Here is an 18768-nt window from a genome sequence, read left to right on the forward strand (position 1 = left end):
TTAAATGGAAATGAGCTGCCAGGAGAAAAAGTTTGCAAATGTTTTTGGGCAGAATTTGCATTTCATCAGTTGCATTATGCCCATGAAGCCAGACCCTCCGTTATTCTCTAACGGCTAGATTGTTGTTGTTTTTTTTGAGTGCATCAGTCAGTACGTTGCACCAATATGTGGTGTTTATGATTGTAATAGATTTCATCACGGTTATCTCTAGTAGATCCTGACATATTGAACTCGGAGCCAAAAAAAACAAAGTGGAACCCAACAGATCTGCAGACCAAATGAAGCCAAACGCTCCTACCGTGGTCTAATATTACTTGATGATTGTACAGTGTCAATCACTGAAATCGTTTCATCACTGATTTATCCGCTCAACACACAACGGGTGCGTCTCAATCTGCTCCCTAGCTCGTGAATCAGTATGCGGCGTACATGGTAAGGACCTGGCTCACTACACACTGGGACACCGAGGACGCAATTTCCGGCGACATAACTACATACTCGCGTTGTCAAGCGGCACCATTTTAAACATCAATAAAATCGACAACAGGCAGGAGCAATATCTTTCAGATGTTATACGGGACATAAACTTGTTAGCTTAAATCACACTAATTTCTCTCGTGGTACTTCGAGCAGGATCGTAGGCTGCTGTTGTAGCTAGTGGATTTGTTTTTAGACCATTATACACTTAAAAGCCATTAGATTCAAATGAACGTTAAAATTAATGCTAACGTAAGTAATCGTTCGAGAGCCACGACGACGATAACGAGCTACTCGCACTTGTAGACGAAGTTGGCTCAGAGTTCGTCCGCCGGGCTTTTTCGAGCCGAGAGGCTTCAGAAAACATGACGCCATTTCCAAGAAGGGAACATAGTGAGTGTGGATGCGCCCCGGTTTTTGCGGTGCATCGTGGGATAAAAATTTTTTTTTTTTTAAGGAGCCAATGTTCCAGCGCACTGGAAGGATTTCGCGATTGAGACAGCCATTAAAATGGCCGACTCCCTGATCGGTCCCTACGGAGCTGATTGAGACACACCCAGTGACGAATGAAAGAGTTTAGCTGTTCGCACCCGTCTCCTGGCGTTCTGAACGCGTCTCTAGTGACCGCTTGTGATCAGATTTCATACGTCATTTCCATCGGAGGAATAGCACCATGACTCCTACAGTATCTCACAGACCTGGATGGATTGATTTAAACATTTCCACCGTGTGGTCTGCTAATGAACGATTAACGAATGTCTCGCAGTGATGATGTATTTTGCGTTGTTGCTGTCCGAGACGCTTTTGTGTTCATCCCTGACCGCCTCCAAAATGTGCTTGACCTTCACAGGTGGGATCACGACGCGTCTCAGAGATACTGGGCCCTGTTCGCACCTGTGCTCAGCGTGGTCCACTTACGATCTAAATCACACGGCAGGTGTGAACAGCGCCTTCGGCCAAAGCTAAGCTGGACGTTCAGTACAATCCTAATCCACCTAGCACTGCTTGGCTGAACTGATTAAAACTACAACATTCTGGACAAGATGGTGTGTGTGTGTGTAATTATATATATATATATATATATATATATATATATATATATATATATATATATATATATATATATATATATATATATATATATATACATATATATATATATATATATATATATATGTGTGTGTGTGTGTGTGTGTGAGAGAGAGAGAGAGAGACAGAATGATGCACTTCCTCCCGACACTACTTTGAAGTGATTTTCTTTAGCTCGTCTCTCCTTGGTGAGGGTCAGGGTGATCCAATTCTCACTTCAAGCTATACCAAGATTAAGGTGTATGACGGTGCTTTATTATTTGTGTATTAGCAAGTGAGTGTGTGTGTGTGTGTGCTCTCTGCCGGAGTGGAAAAGACCCCAGTCGGACTCTTCAATCACACTAAACCCCAGTAGCCACAGGCAAGCTCTACCAATTAGCCGTATACTGCAACTGACCCTGCCTTCATTAGAGTGCGGGCATATGGGCACACGTGCGTGCACACACACACACACACACCTGACCCTGACTTCATTAGAGCAGGAGGGCAGTTAGTCTGACAGTCAGGCGCAGACAAAATCTCTCGCTCTCTCTCTCTCTCTCTCTCACACACACACACACACACACACACACACACACCACTGGTAGGGGTGACCGGAGCAGCTAACGCACAACATGCTGACAGCAACAGGTGCAGTGGCTGGAAGCACCAAATCAACAGACAACACGAAGCTCACTTGAAAGCTGGACAGGTGAAGCCTGGGAGGGGGAGAGGAGTGTGTGTGTGTGTGTGTGTGTGTGTGTGTGTGTGTGTGTGAGAGAACCCTCACACGTTCTACAGCGTTTAAGAGACACGTGGCCTGCCTGCTGTGCTGAGTTTCGGGTGTATGGGAGGTATTGTGTTGATGGTCTGGGAGGTGTAATTAGTCATAGCTGTAGAATATTCACCAGAAATAGAAAGAAAGAAAAAAAAAATTGCACAGAATCGAGAGAAATCTGTCGAAATTGTGAATAGCTGATGATGGGTTTGTGTGTATGCGCTTTGAGTGAGTGGATCAGAAAAACAAGACGGACCCAAAGTACCCGCGTGTGCGTGTGTGCGCGTGTACGTGTGTGCGCACCAGCTGGCCTTCGATTGTAACCCGAGCCATCTTCTCGGCTCTTATCCACCGAGGAGAGGCTTTCAGCTCATCTCCAGTTCCACTTCGACCCTTCCATCAGCGCGTTCGTTGCGGAGGCTGATTATACATCATCGAACGCGAGACGCGCTCCTCGTCCGAGCGTGCGACGTACATGACCGGGCTTCACGGGATATTTTGCGCTCCTGAAAACCACTGGCCTTTTAACGAGAGTCTGAAACACACGGCGGCATGGAGGAGAAGCGAGCAGCGAGCCCATTTTCACTCATCTGGGCTGGGCACTAGTGGATTATTGATCGCAGACAACCCCTCTCAAAGCCATTCATCATGGACCACTCAAACCCTTAAACGTGCACGTGCGAGTGCGAGTGCGTGTGTGTGTGTGTGAGAGAGAGAGAGAGAGAGAGAGAGAGCGTGAGTGTGTGTGCTTTTGATAGCTCCAGTGATAGCTATTGCCAGGCATCTGCAGCTAGCACATCCATTATTCCCAACAATGAGCTGTACGAGTACCTGCAGGACAGCCTGCAACACTCTCAGTCCCTATCCAGCCCTGCCTCCTGTCCTCTTTTACACATGCCATCGTGCGAAGGAGGCGAGGAAAAAAAAAAAAAAAGGCCCGTTGGAGGAGATAAAAAAAAAAAAAAAAAAAGAAGGAGCAAGCATTGTTTTCCCACTCAGCCGAGCGGGGTTAGGAAAGCTGTTCGGCTGCAGATAGCAGCACAACAGCCTGAAAAACGGCCAGCTCCCTACTTTATAGCGCGCGTGTGTGTATGCATGTGTGTGTAACTTGGTCTCTAGGTGAACTGAGGCCATAATGGGCCAAACTGAGACAGTGAAGGAGCAAAAAAAAAAAAAAATTTTTCATAAAAAATAAAATCAAAAAAGTTCTGACTGTGAAAATGTCGTCCAAGGAAAATAAATGAATAAATAAACAAATAAATAAATAAATAACCGTACGGCTCCTTAAATTGTGTCCGCATGACACGATGCGTAATGTGCTAGAACCTTGAGCCTGACCTATTCAAAATCACACTGGAGAGAAAAGAGGGAGAGAAAAGAGAGAGAGAGAGAGAGAGAGAGAGAGAGAGAGAGAGTAGAAACGAATGAAGAGGTGTAACCTTTGCTCTAACTTGGTCTAACTTCAATGCTTGCCGGAGATATGGGTGTGGGTGGGGGGGGGGGGGGGGGGGGGGAGAAAAAAAAAACTTTATAAATTGTACTCCAAGCAGTGGAGATATATGTCAGGCCAAATAAAGCTTTACAGAAGGGGTTTTTTTTCCCCCCCTTTTTTCGTCGGGTGGATGTTAAACAATCCAGACGGGCATGGAAAGAAAAAAAAAAAAAAGAAAAGAAAAAGGCCTAGACAGGCATCCGAGCTTACGCTCTCACACCGACAAACAGGCAGATTACTTCTGAAAGCAGCTGATCTTACCTTTGTTTTTCCTCCCTCAGTGAGGCAATGCAATTCAGAGGAGAGAGTGAGAGTGAGAGAGAGAGAGAGAGAGAGAGCGAGAGAGAGAGAAAGACAAAAAAAGAAACAGGTAAGGATTGATGAATTAAGGGGGGGAAAAAGTTCTTTAACACTGGTACGCACCATTGATTTTCTATTCTTCTGGAAACATTTAATGAGAGGAAACTCATTTGAGAGAAACACAGAGACGGTGAGAGAGACAGACAGACAGACAGAGAAAGCAGTGATGTGAGTGGACGTATACGAGTCTATTTAAAGTGAATGGCAGATGCAGGAGAAAGAAAGAACAAAGTGGTAGCTCATTATCTTACCTGAACTAAAGCCAGAGTGAGTGGCTGGACAGATCACTGTAAAAGAGAAGAGAGAGAGAGAGAGAGAGAGAGACAGACAACGGTCATTTAGGTTCAATGCATGTTTTAAGTACATCAATAAATAAGTAAGTACAAGGCTGAAATTACAAAGTATAATCTTCCTCAGTCACTGCTTATCAGCTCAGTAATTGAGCTCGCTGCAAGACAGATATGTATTAATCAAACACCTAATTATGCTTCAAGCTGTTTCGCTGCATACAGGCAGCCAAATGTGATCTTATGAAATTCTAAGATTAATGTTATAAAACTTTTACTATTATTATTATTATTATTATTTATTATTATTATACATCCAGCCATCCATTCATTTTCTGTACTGCTTATCCTTCAGGGTCGGAGGGGGAACCTGAGGCCTATCCTGGGGGAGCATGGGGCACAAGGCGGGGTACACCCTGGATGGGTTGCCAGTCCATCGCAAGGCACACTCATACACTACTCACATACACACTCATACACTACGGACACTTTGGACATGCCAATCAGCCTACCATGCATGTATTTGGACTGGGGGAGGAAACCGGAGTACCCGGAGGAAACCCCCGCAGCACGGGGAGAACATGCAAACTCCGCACACAGAACAGCGGCGGGAATCGAACGTGCAAGCGTGGAAATGTGAGATAAATGCGCTAACCACGAAGCCACCATGTCCCCTTTATTATTATTATTATAATTATTATTATTATTATTGATAATGAGTCTTTATTAATCACATATACATTAAAGCAGTGGTTTTCAAAGTGGTGGCCTCAACAATTTGGTGTGAAAAATAAATAAATACATGATTTTCTCTTTCTCACTCTCAGACAACCCCACACACACACACACACACACACACTCCATTCCTAATGTAATGTAATGTAAAGATGTAAGATGTAATTATTAATAAAAAAAAAGGGGGATATATTCAGGGGTCTGTATTTTTAATGTGTTTTAAAGACATCTTGCAAAAGGGGGTCCTCGGTCAAATGTTAATGCCATTTGGGGGGCCTTGCCCTGGAAAAGTTTGGGAACCCCTGCATTATAGCACAGTGAAATTCTTTTCTTCGCATACCCCAGCATGTCAGGAGGTTGGGGTCAGAGCGCAGGGTCAGCCATGATACAGTGCCCCTGGAGCAAAGAGGGTTAAGGGCCTTGCTCAAGGGCCCAACAGTGGCAGCTTTGCAGTACTGGGGCTTGAAACCCGAGACCTTCCAATAAGCCTTAACCGCCAAGCCACCACTGCACCCGTTTATTTATTATTATTATTATTATTATTATTATTATTATTATTAGGAAGAAGAAGAGGAAGAAGAAAAAGAATGATGGTATTGTTTAATGATTGCTCTGAACCAAACTTAAACACCGTACATCTCACGGTTGATTAACCATTTGGAGTAAATTGGTGTTAATTAGATTTTTAGCTAAGTGCTTTCTGTATCAGAAAAAAAATAAATAAATAAATTTTAAAAACCAGATCGAAATATACAAGGTCCATTAGATGAGCAAATTGTGGCTGTAACCACCAAAAGCTTAACATCACTCTCCCAAACACCAAGCCATTAGCGCTCTGAACCAAAGCACTGCGCCACTGTAAGCGATTACGGCGTTCTTCAGACTCCGCGGTTTGGACCAACGTGTGCACAGAGAAAGAATTAGGAGTAAAGCTTCATTCGCAAGCCATTACGCAAACCTCGGAGACTACGTGAAGCACGTTAGATGATCCGTCCAGGATTGTGCCCTCGCAGAAATCGACGCAAAATCAAGGAAACTCCGCGATATTCGGAGGAGCTTGCAATTTTTCTAAATTGCCGCAGATTTGTATGCCGAGATGCGTCAGGTTACGTCGTCACAACGCACTTTAAGCCAAAGCCTCCTTCGGTTCATGCGTATCGAACATGAGTACAGCTAAAAAGGTCTCGTTTACCAAAAAACATCACCGCGAAAGACAATTTTGTGCGATTGCGATTTCACCAATTCAACTAGTTTTCCTCAAACCCCCCCCCCCCCCCAAAAAAAGCAGCAGAAAAATCGAGCGTTTTTATCCACAAGAATCACAAAAAAAATTTAAATAATAATAAAATAAAAATATCCTGTTTGGACTGGTTAGACGTCAGAGAGCTGTGCCGATGTGTACTCTTAGCCAGTTTGAGAACCGCTCTAGCACAACCTGCGATAAAGTCATCGAACGCGAGGGCTGTACTCCCGATCACATCCTATCCGATCACAACTATTCACATGTCAGGGAATAGTAACACAGTCTGCAGTCAAAGACGAGGTAGTACAAGGCTCTACAGGAGAGACATCCTCACTAGCTCTTAGCTAAGAAGAAAGACGTGAGAGAAGTCATGTGTGAAAGGTTGAGAGTAGAGTATGGGGAGAAGCGCAGTGGGGGAAACAGGACTCTCACTGCACTTGAACTAGTATGCCTGCTGAATGAAAAGTTATGGTCTGCACATGGGCTTGAATATTTATGGAAGACCGAGAGCATGAGCACACCCTAAGGAGACAGAAAACCAAAGGAAGCAACTCGGTGTGCATGAAATGTTCACGTGTTGATCTATGTGTACCACATGTTAATGTGCTACTGTATTATTTCATCTGGGTTGGGAGTTGTTCCCTTGCCTTCGTGTCTTGTGGATATGGACACGGCCATGCTGAAAGACATAACGCCCCATTGGGAGAGAATGGTTTCCAAAGCCAGTGATTTTTTTTTCCCCCTTTAATGTGTCAACCATCTGGACGAGTTCATGAATTATTAAGCTGCTTGAAATCTATTCAGCCTTTCTTGACTAAATTTCTTTGGTCACAATTATTCTTTTCTAGAGTGCATTCCAGGGATCCATCCATCCAACCATCTATTTTCTGTAGTGCTTATCCTACACAGAGTAGCGGGGAGCCTGGAGCCTATCCCAGGACACGAGGTGGGGGGGGGGGGGGTATGGGGTACATCCTGGACAGAGGGCCAACCCCTCACACACACACACACACACACACACACACACACACACACACACACACAACGGACCAGAATACCAGGAGGAAACCCTCAAAACACGGGGAGAACATGCAAACTCCATGCATACAGGGTGGAGGCAGGACCCAACCCTGGAGGTACGAGGCAAACGTGCTAACCACTAAGCCACCGTATGGTCAAAAGTATTTGGACACCAGACCATCTCAGCCGTATGGTTCTTTCGCCACACTGTTACCACAAAGTTGGAAGAACACAACTGTCTAAAATGTCTTTGTATGCTGTAGCATTACAATTTCCCTTCACTGGAACCAAGAGACCCCAAACCTGTCCCAGCATGACCGTGCTCCTGTGCACAAAGCGAGCTCCATGAAGACGTGGTTTGTGAAGGTTAGAGTGGAAGAACTCGAGTGTCCTGCACAGAACCCTGACCTCAACCCCAAGTGAACACCTTTGGGATGAACTGGAACACCGACTGCACCCCAGACCTCCTCAACATCCCAACATCAGTGCCTGATCTCACTAATGCTCTTGTAGCTGGATAAACACAAATCCCCACAGCAACGCTCCCAAATCTAGTGGACAACCTTCCCAGAAGAGTAGAGGTTATTATAACAGGAAAGAGGGAATAAATCTGGGATGGGATGTTCAACAACCACATACAGGTGTGACGGTCAGGTCGGCACATACTTCTTTCCATATAGTGTATTTGGTCAGATGTATTGGTCCAGAGGAGGCTAGAAACCATAGAACATACCGACCTCACATGCCTCTTAACTGCCTGTTAGAATTCCTAAAACTAAAGTTTCAGTATCCAAAAATGGACTGAAATGACAATTCGATTTTAACGTCAAGAAGAACACCAAAATAGTATTTATTAGTCATTGGTCAAATACTAATAAGAGTCATTTTCTAAAGAAAGGTTTATTTACATTTACATTTATTCATTTAGCAGACGCTTTTATGAGCGACTAAAGCGACTTACAAATGAGGAGGAACAAATGAGTTTATCTTGATGACTCCACACAGGAACACCTGCTCAAATGCCAAATAAAGATCTGTCCCCAAGCGGTGAGCAGTAATCATATAAAAAACATTTCTCCTCTATATACTGTAATTCCAAATATAAAAAGTTTTCCTGGCTGAACATAACCAGCCAACATGTCTAACGTGTACAGTTAAATAAAGTCCCCAGGAAATACATTCTAGGCTCGATTCCGCATGTTTTACTGTATTTCCTTCTGAAACAGGAAGTCAAAGTGCTAGCATGTTGAAGCACTTGACTGATTTTGAGACGCATCCAAATATGACAGTAGCTTAACAAACTAGCTAAATATGGAACGGCAAAAAGGTTTAATGAGAGCCATTTTCAACTGTGGAGGATTTCTCACCACCGCCTTCACCCACGCCTGTCCGACTTAACGAGGACAATGTCCTCGACGACGAGTCGCTGTGCGTTTTTTGGAGTTATGACTTGCACGTCTGAGCCGAGGTCGAGCGCTAGGGATGTGGGTGGTGACGGAGAGGTGTCTATATGGTAGATAAAATGATATTACTCACTGTTACTGATGGAGAAGCCGTGATGGTGTATAAAGACAGAATCTCATTCTTGATCAATGCGAGTTAGCGACTTTTCAGCACTGAACAGCCCAGAGCTGGTCAAACGCTCATCCGAAAAGTGCTCGTCATAACTCGCACAAATCCTTCCCTCGTTGAAATGAATAAACAGCAACCATTGTTCTCAACCACAGGATAGTTGAGGTAAAAACACACCAATGAACTGTATTTGCTGCAAACAAGCTACTACTGTAAAGGGGCGGGACCATATAGTACATATTTTTAGAGCGCATTTAATTGGACAAACATAAGACTAATACAGAATACCATCAAAAAATGTTACAGTGGATCTAAAAAGTCTACACACCCCTGTTAAAATGGCAGGTTTTTGTGAAATCAAGTTAAATCATATCAGAACCTTTTCTACCTTTATTGTGAAATTAAAACTTAGCAATATTTTGCCATTTGTCCTTGCAAAAGCATTCTAACTCTGTCAAATTAGCTGGGCATCTCCTCTACACAGCCCTCTTCTGGTCACCCCACAGATCTGTGATTGGATTTAGGTCTGGACTCCAAAACCTTGAACTTGTTTTGGTTGGAGCCGTTCCTTCGTTGATCTGGAGGTTTGCTTCGGGTCGTTGTCATTCCTCTTCATCTTAAGTGTTTTAGCACCAAACTTGACTGGTATTTGGAGCTATTCATTATTCCCTCCACCCTGATTAAATACCCCAGGTCCAGCCGAAGGAAAACAGCCCCAAAGTATGGTTTTATTTTGCGCCAAAGATATCTTTTGGTATTATGGCCAAAAAGTTCAACTTTGGTCTCATCAGACATAACACGTTACTCCACATGGTTTTGATAAGGAGTCTTTATTGATCACATATACATTACAGCACAGTCAAATTCTTCTCTTCGCATACCCCAGCATGTTAGGAAGTTGGGGTCAGAGCACAGGGTCAGCCGTGATACAGCGCCCCTGGAGCAGAGAGGGCCCATCAGTGGTGGCTTGGCAGCGCTGGGGCTTGAAATCCCGATCTTCTGATCAGTAACTCACAGCCTTAACCGCCAAGCCACCACTGCCCCAGTGATTTGGGAGATTGGATGTATTTTTATTTATTTATTTCATCTTGGTTAAAAAACGCTTCCGTCTTGCCACCCTACGCCATAGTCCAGAGATGGGCCTGGAAGCCTCCTTGACCAGTTTTCTCCTGATCTTCTCATCAATTTTAGAGGGACGTCCCGTTCTTAGTAGTGTCACGGTCATGCCATATTTTCTCCACTTGTTGATTATTGCCTTTACAGTGCTCCATGGTGTATCCAATGCCTTGGAAATTTTTTTTTAACCCTCTCTCTCTCTCTCTGAACTGTGAGATCCCATACCTGCTTTGTAAGCTCATTGTGGCCCATGGCGTTTCCAGTTGGATGTTACCAAGAAGACGTCAGGAAAACCCTATAGGCACAGCTGTACTTTACTGGGGGTTAATCAAGTTAATTTAATTTAATTGATAGCAGGTGTACACTAATTAGTATTTAACATGAGTTTAAGTGTGATTGGTTGATTCATTCCTAATTATAAAAGGATGTGCACACTCATGCAAGCTGGGTATTGGAAGTTTTTTGTTTTTTCTATTTTTTTCTGAGTGTTTGTCACTTGATATTTATACACTACACTTTCACAATAAAAAGGTAGAAAAAGGTTCGGACATGATTTTACTTGATTTCACAAAAACCTGCCATTTTAACAGGGGTGTGTAGACTATATATATATATATATATATATATATATATATATATATATATTATATATACACACATATATACACACTGTATCTGTTTTCCCCATAAGTGACGAACTATAAAACTAAAATGAAAATATCTTTTTTTCTAGATACATACAGTCCATACAAAAGGGACGAGTACAGAAAGCTCTTAAAACGCCCATTTTGATTTCAGGAGCACTTTAAACAGGCAGCGCAGGCGTTTTTATCTCAGACACTGAAGAGCTCTTTTAAATTAAACAAAAATGCTTATGTACAGTAACTTCTCATTACCTGACCTACATTTAATACATTTATGAATTTGAAACCCCTGTAACCTTGACAGATTAAATTTGGTAACACCTTGTTGCTAGCCAGAGTGTTGTTCTTTCTTAGCTCAGGTGTTGTGCCAGTAAAATCTTTTCCTCATTTCTGCACTCAGGTTTTTCCTCGAGATAGAGCCGACTGAGGACACGAAACAAAAGCAAGCAAGCCGGTTTAAATGTGTAAAAAACCGGTAAAGTTTGGCTCTAGCAACCAGTCTTATGCCTCCGCTTTGACAAGACGACACTGATATTACGCTGCATTCGACTAGACTAGACTAACTTGTAATTCACAATCTCCTACCAGGAATACCCCCCCCCGTCAAAAAAAAAACCCCACCCCCCCTCAACTCACCATTCCTACTCTGGAACTCTGAATGGTCTTCTCTGTGTTCAACAAGTGACATCAAATCAACATGGCCGCTCACAGCATCAGCAGTAAACAAAGTAGCACTTTTTTTAAACCGTTAAATAAAGTCTGCTGTATATACACAAGCATTTACTTTAGATCGATCGACATACAGACATTCGCTTGTTAAATCTATAACAGTGACTACGTTTACATGGACAGCAGTAATCTAATTAATGACCTTACTCTGAGTAAGATAATAATGTGATTAAGGTGTTTACATGAGTCGCATTTAGAATACTCCTGTCATGTTCCCGTTTTACATGTTTTAGAACATAATTAGATTAACAGCCCGCGTCATTACGTCACCGCGCCACGCCGTCCGACGTCCCTCCAGAATTTCACGTATCAACATACAGTTCGTCTTCGTTATGGTACCGTATACAGTTTCGGGTGTTTTTATTAATTTTTTTTAACGAACGCTTTAAGTGCAGTTAATTATTTCTCATGCTGTACGTGCTAATAGACAACTGCTTGAAGCGGTGGGTGTGTCCCGAATCGCGTAGTTACCATCTATATAGTAGACGAGATACATGTATTTTTCCCCACTACAGGCCTATAGTAGGAAAGTATGCGATTTGGGACACAGCCGAACTCTCTTGTTCGCCGTAAAACGTAAAACTGCCGTGTGTGATCGTGTCCTCTCACAAAATGCGGTGAAAACTCTCACACGACGTTCATAATGTGATTAAATGTCTGTAATACACGTCCATAATGCGACTAAAACAGGAGTACTCCACCTGTCTTAATTAGATTATTGCTTACTTCGATTATGACCTTAATTAGATTAAGGTAAGTAAAAATTGCTGTTTACATGGTAGTTTCTTAATTAGAGTATGGTCTTAATCGGATTAAGAGTGGATTATTGTCGTCCATGTAAACGCAGCTACTGACTGTACAGCTCACTGTTTTGAGGAGGAAAACACAGTCAGTTGACTAGCTGACTAGCTTGTTGCTAGCAAAAGACCTCCATGCTTTTTGTAGCTTGACTGCAGGGAGGTTTGGTTAAAAAAAAAACAAAAAAAAACCCTTTGTGAAAACTTAAAAACCTACTAAATATAATCTTGTTAATAAAATGCTAAAAATGAAATGTGCTTAACTGAAGCTTTTGTTCAAGGCTTTAAATATGTACCGAGCTTGCATTATACCTAATAAGATAAGTACACAAGATTTTATTCCCTTTACTGCAATTTAATGAAGTTGCTTCCCACAGCGGAACATTTCATGTTATTCTATTACTGATTTCCGTTGATTTAATCCTCGAACTTTTATTTAGAGAATATTTCCCTAACACAGTTTATGAATTTCAAAAGCAAAGTATTTGATCGAATAGGGCTTGTTAACTCCAGACCTGGGGAGCCTCTGCCCTGAAGTTCTGAAGTTCTCACTTACTCCAGCTCATTAAAGGACTCGAGTCAGCAAAGGAATATGCAAAAAGTGAGCGATTTAACAGTATCGAGACTAGTCTGAACCACAAAACTCCTCTCACCGTACCGTGAATGTGACAGCGTCAAATAAAGATGGTAATGTCATTGTTTGAAACATGACCAAGCCCCCCCCCATCCAGGAGCGATGCCACCAGCAATGACAACCTGCCCATGAGAGATAGTGAGAGGGGGCATAAAAGATATGTACCAAACACACCTCAGGCCAAGGTAAGCACATCAGAGCAGAGAAGCCGATAATTGCAGTACGGGTCTCTCTGGGTTGTTAGCTAGCCTAGAAGCAGTAGATAACGGCCGGATCGGTGGCCACTGACACAATGCCGTTATCTTTGCGCGCTCAAATTGACTGTCCATCAATTTGAAGCTAGAAGAGCGGCAAAACGAAGAGAAAGTCGATCATGGCAGCCAAACAGCACAACAACCCAGAGGACATTAGGTCAGACTTGTCAATGAACGGCAACAAACGAGTATGAAACAGGCCTCGATGATGTGGATGTGCACACGCCCAGGCACACAGCTCATGAGACACGCATCCAGATCTGCTTCGAGGGCTTTTTCATTATCTGCTCTATCTGGGTGGCAAAACAACTGACTCTTTATATAGATTATATAGCACGAGTCACCAGTTACCATATGAAACCACAAGAGATATTAAAATGTTTACCACTTTTGGGTACACATTAGCATATTCATGTAGATAACAACGGCACCCTGAATCTCCATAGGGTTATGCAAAACATATAAACACGCACACTTTCATCTACATCTCATCCACATCTCATCCCTGTGTCTCTCCTGCTAATAAGTCACACTTTCTGCATCATGTGGTATGTGGTGTGTGTGTGTTCTGGCCCTGAAAACTCGCCCAGATTCCTAGGAGAGCCCACAGCCGGGCGATAATGAGAAAGGAGACAAAGAGAGCGTGTCAGGAAGTAGATTCTTTCTGCTGTGCACCATCTGGAGAAGCCGAGGTAGATAAACAAGTACACCCGCTGCATCCCTCCCTAACACGCACACACACACACACACACACACACACACATTTCAGATTTTCATGGATTCGGGCTTATCAATCGTCGGCCAGATTCAAAACCAAGAGAAGAGAAAACAAACAAAAGGCAGAGTGAGGAAGGGGTGGAGGTGGAGGTGGGGGAGGCAGTGGAGTATATTTTCACTCAACAAAAGCAACCCTAACAGAGATGATGACAAGATCTTTGATTTTCAATCTAGTCAGACCTTTTTCCTCAGATCTCAAAATATATCCACTCAGTGAATGAAAAATAGGAAAGAAATGCATCTCCGAAAACTGGATGAGGGACCTGGTTAGCAGTGTGTGAGGCCTGCGATCATCGACACTGAACTGAGGCTCAGCACTAAAACCCCGGGCTTCAGGAGGTTTTATTTATATTGCAAGGAAAGGGCCTACACCTTTGGGCTACTAATGTGAACAAGAGTGCAGCTGGAACACGAATTGCGAAGCAGGACATAGACAAACAAAGCCGCGGGAAAGACGAGGGAAGAGAGAAATAATAACAGGAAGAAGTTTCCCTTAGGTTATGTAAAAGGAGTCACACTTGACGGTATACATAATTCTGCACCAGATTTGTTTTGGGTTATTTTTTTTGTTGCTTTTTCACATTCTTACACAAACATTGGGAAAATCCTGAGCCTTTACTAATCCACTGATGAGAGTGCCAAGGAAAAGTCTAATGAAGGCAACAAAGGCAGGTGCTGGCGGTGTGATGAATGAGCCTGCTCACGAGTGACTCTCGAACAAGAGGGCGAGAGGTGGAGGAGTGGCCTGTCAGTTTGAATCGCATCAGGACCTAACAGCCTACTCTGATTCACAGGAACTGGTCATAAAAGTACTCCTCCTCCGGATTCAGACCTAGAAGAAAAGCGAGACGAGGAACCGCTCAAAGCGACCACCTCAGAAAACGAACAGAAACAAGACACATACAGAACGCTTAAACTCCACCAAAGCAAATGCTGATGAATGCGCTACATTTTCAGTCAATTTCGGATTTTTATTTATATTGCAAGGAAAGGGCCTGCACCTTTGGACTACTAATGTGAACAAGAGTGCAGCTGGATCTGGATCCAATGATCCAGACCATCCACTTTATCAGTGTTTCATCCTCCTTCCTTCTGCCAGCAGGTATAGACTACCAATGTGCAGAAAGGCCAGCTATGGTAGGAGTTGTGTTCCTATGGCTATACGAGCGTTAAACACATACAGTGTTGGAAATAAGTATTGAACGCTTCAACATTTTTTTTCAGTAAATATATTTCCAATGAGACTATTCACATGAAATTTTCACCAGACATCAGTATTAACTCAAAAAACCCACATATATAAAGAAATCACAACATTGAAGTCCATAAATTAAGTTATGTGTAATAAAATGGAATGTCACGGGAAAAAAAGTATTGAACACGATAAGAAAAAGCAGTTCTACAAGCCAAGGAACCAGCTGATATCCGTCGGAAGTTACTTAGGCACTGCATATCACCCTAAAAACACTACACCAACAGTGAAGTTTGGACGTGGAAGCATCATGGCGTGGGGCTGTTTTTCATCACATGGTACTGGTAGACTTCATATAACTGAAGGAATGATGAATGGAACCCTTTACCGGGAGACTCTTGAGAAGAATCTGCTGCCATCCACCAGGATGATGAAGATGAGACGTGAGTGGAGCTTCCAGCAGGACAACGATCCAAAGCATACAGCAAAGATAACTCTCAATTGGTTTCAGAGAAAAAAAATCAAGGTGTTAGAATGGCTCAGTCAATCACCTGACTCGAATCCAATTGAACAAGGTTTAAAGACAATATGTTTAGAAGAATGGTCCAAAATCCCACCTGAATACTGCGGCCGGTTAATTTCTTCATACAGCAAGCGTCTTGAAGCTGTCATTACAAACAAAGCCTTCTCCACTAAGTGTTAAATAAATTTCAGTTAGCGTGTTCAATACTTTTTTCCCCCGTGTCGTTCCACTTTATTACACATAACTTCATTTATGGACTTAAATGTTGTAAATTCTTTATATTTACAGATTTCTTGAGTTAATACCGAAGTCTTGTGAAAATTTCATGTGAATATCCTCATTGGAAATATATTTACTGAACAAAATGTTTGTCCCCATTTTCATGTTAAGACCTGCTGCTGTCCACAGCGATTCCCACTGCTGTATTAAGGCCTTGTAAAAGGTCTATGGTCCGAGTCTTATTAAAAGCTGTAGGTCCCCAGGATGGCTAAAATTAATTACAGCACAGCAGGTATACCTTGAAGAGAACTGACACAAGAGCCAAAACACACACACACACACACACACACTATTTTACAAGCAAACTGCTACACAACATACTGGATTTACTGCTATGCAATTTGACAAAACTTCCAGATGAACACTTAAGAAATCTGAGATAAAGGGCAATTATGTTTGTAAAAGAAAAAAAGAAAAGAAAAAAAAAAGACTGTGTGTCATCTAACACATTTGTCAGGCTATGTAAATGCCTGTGAGTCAGAATGCTCACAGAACAGTCACCGCTCATCTTTTTTTTTTTTTTTTTTTTAAATCAACATACAATAGGTTGTTGCGAGCCTAACATACAGACACAAAGAGGCAAATGACTACAAATCAGTACAAACGAGCAACTCATTAATCTACACATCTAGCTTGTTTTAGAACAACCTGAAATGTATTAAGAGCACAAATTAGCAGCGCATTCATTTCAATTCAATGCCATTTGTACAGCGCTTTTACTAACAAACGTTGTCACAGAGCAACTTTACAGATTTAGATTTAGATCCAGACATAACAGCCCTGAGAATGGCATGAGGAAGAAACCTTAAGAGGAACCGGACTCCGAAAGGAACCAGTCCTGTTCTACGTGACGCCAGATAAATCAGTACTACGCGTGTTGAAAGGATCTTCATTATGAGCTGAATGTCAATGACTACGTTTACACGCACGTCAATATTCCCATATTAATCGGAATTTGGCGATGTTCTGATTAGTACCGAGTCACGTAAACGCCGCAGTCCGATCGCCCCGATTCAGATTAATTCGATATTCGGATTTCACAAATTCTGACTCCCACCCCGTGGAATACGCCCGTTTTAATCAGACGTTTGTTGCATGCACAGTACTGTGCAAACGTTTTAGGTACATACACTGAAGTGCTGTAGAGCAAAGATGCCTTCAAAATAATAAAAGTTTCTACATTTAAAATAAATAAATAAATAAATAAATAAATAAATAAATAAATAAATGCCGTAAAGAGCAATAAACGGTAATAAATGAAACAGTCAATATTTGCTGTGAAAAAAAGAATTAAAATAGTAGTCTCCGGCTGCGATGGATCATTCTTTACAGTGACCCATAGTGAGTAAATAGTTCTCTAGGAGGAATGTTAAAATGTACTAATTATTAACAGCTTACCCAAATCAATAGTCTGCTATTACGTATTGATTATGTAAACAATCTTCGTTAATAGTAGCGGTTTCGCATTAATTATGAAACTCTATATAGTTTTTTCTTTGTAGTTTTCCAGGAGGCACGAAAGAAATAGTAGTTACTGATTATAGCGAATAGTGAACTACCGCATATTCGACAGTCAGTACGTTTACATGGACAACAATAATCCGAGATTAACCCGATTAAGACGGTACTCTGATTAAGAAACTAGCATGTAAACAGCGATTTTTAATTACCTTAATCCGATTAAAGTCATACTCGAAGTAAACACAAATGGAATTAAGACGCGTGGAGTATTCCTGTTTTAGTCGCATTATCGAAGTGCGTTACAGACATGTACACACCTTAATCACACTATTAACGTTGTGTGGGAGTTTTCACCGCATTTTGCGACAGGACACGTACACACACGGTAGTGCTCAACCGTTTTACGGCAAAAAAGAGAGCACGACTGCGTCCCAAACCGCGTATTTACCTTCTATATAGTAGGAGAAATACATGCATTTCAGCTACTATATAGACGGTAAGTACGCGGTTTGGGACGCAGCCCACGGTTTTAAGCAGCCGTCTATGAGCATGTACAGCATGACAAATAATTAACTGCACTTGAAGGGTTCGTAAAAATTTTAAATAAAACACCCAAAACTGTATACGGTACCATAACGAAGACCAACTGTATGTCGATACGTGAAATTCTGGAGGGACGTCGGACGGCCTGACGTGGGGACGTAATGACGTGTGCCGTTAATCGATCTATGTTCTAAAACATGTAAAACAGGAACATGAAAGTAATATTCTAAAAGCGACTCATGTAAACACCTTAATCACAATATTGTCTTATTCAGAATAAGGTCAATAATTAGATTACTGCTGTCCATGTAAACGTAGGCTGTGTGCCATTACTTACCAATTCCTTAATCGGAGTTTCTAGTTAATAATAGTTTACTAGAATGTTAATATTGCGTTATTCATTTCTTCCTGTGTCGTTAATCATTAAATGCCGGATCGGTATTCTAAAGCGTTACCTAAACACTTTATTCAGAAAATCCACTGAAAGGAAATATATGCGTGTGCTCAGTTCACAAGGAATTGTGGGTGGCGACGGCAGCATCTTGAATCTCCCGGGGAAATGAAAAGCGCATATGTAAATTCAGCCGTGTATACAGGAATATTCCGATGGCTGTACGCATATAAACATGGAATTGGGAATACGGCTGCAACCCGAACATAGCCCTTAAACGGAACTTGATGTGCGTGTAAACGTAGCCAATAAGAGTCCTGGGATGAGTACTTTCAGTCTTTATGCTTACAGCAAGAGTTCTTTAGTACAAATCTTCAGACACACTCGATGTAAAAC

General features: G+C 42.1%; 1 protein-coding gene across 6 annotated transcripts in view; it reads right to left on the reverse strand.

Moving 5' to 3' along the window:
- plxnb2b (plexin b2b) overlaps positions 1-18768 on the reverse strand; it is a 159487-nt gene that overhangs the window by 119456 nt on the left and 21263 nt on the right. For 3 of the 6 annotated variants that reach the window (XM_053641990.1, XM_053641988.1, XM_053641994.1), the window contains exons 2-3: positions 4427-4462; positions 4077-4091 (exon numbers count right to left, since the gene is read on the reverse strand). In XM_053641990.1, coding sequence (XP_053497965.1) covers positions 4077-4091; positions 4427-4462 — 51 coding nt within the window. Of the gene's footprint in view, positions 1-4076; positions 4092-4426; positions 4463-15563; positions 16410-18768 lie in introns of those variants that run through there. The other 3 variants (XM_053641989.1, XM_053641993.1, XM_053641991.1) reach the window with 2 other exon arrangements.

The sequence above is a fragment of the Ictalurus furcatus genome, chromosome 14 (genome assembly GCF_023375685.1).
Source record: "Ictalurus furcatus strain D&B chromosome 14, Billie_1.0, whole genome shotgun sequence".
In the NCBI taxonomy this organism is placed as follows: domain Eukaryota; kingdom Metazoa; phylum Chordata; class Actinopteri; order Siluriformes; family Ictaluridae; genus Ictalurus; species Ictalurus furcatus.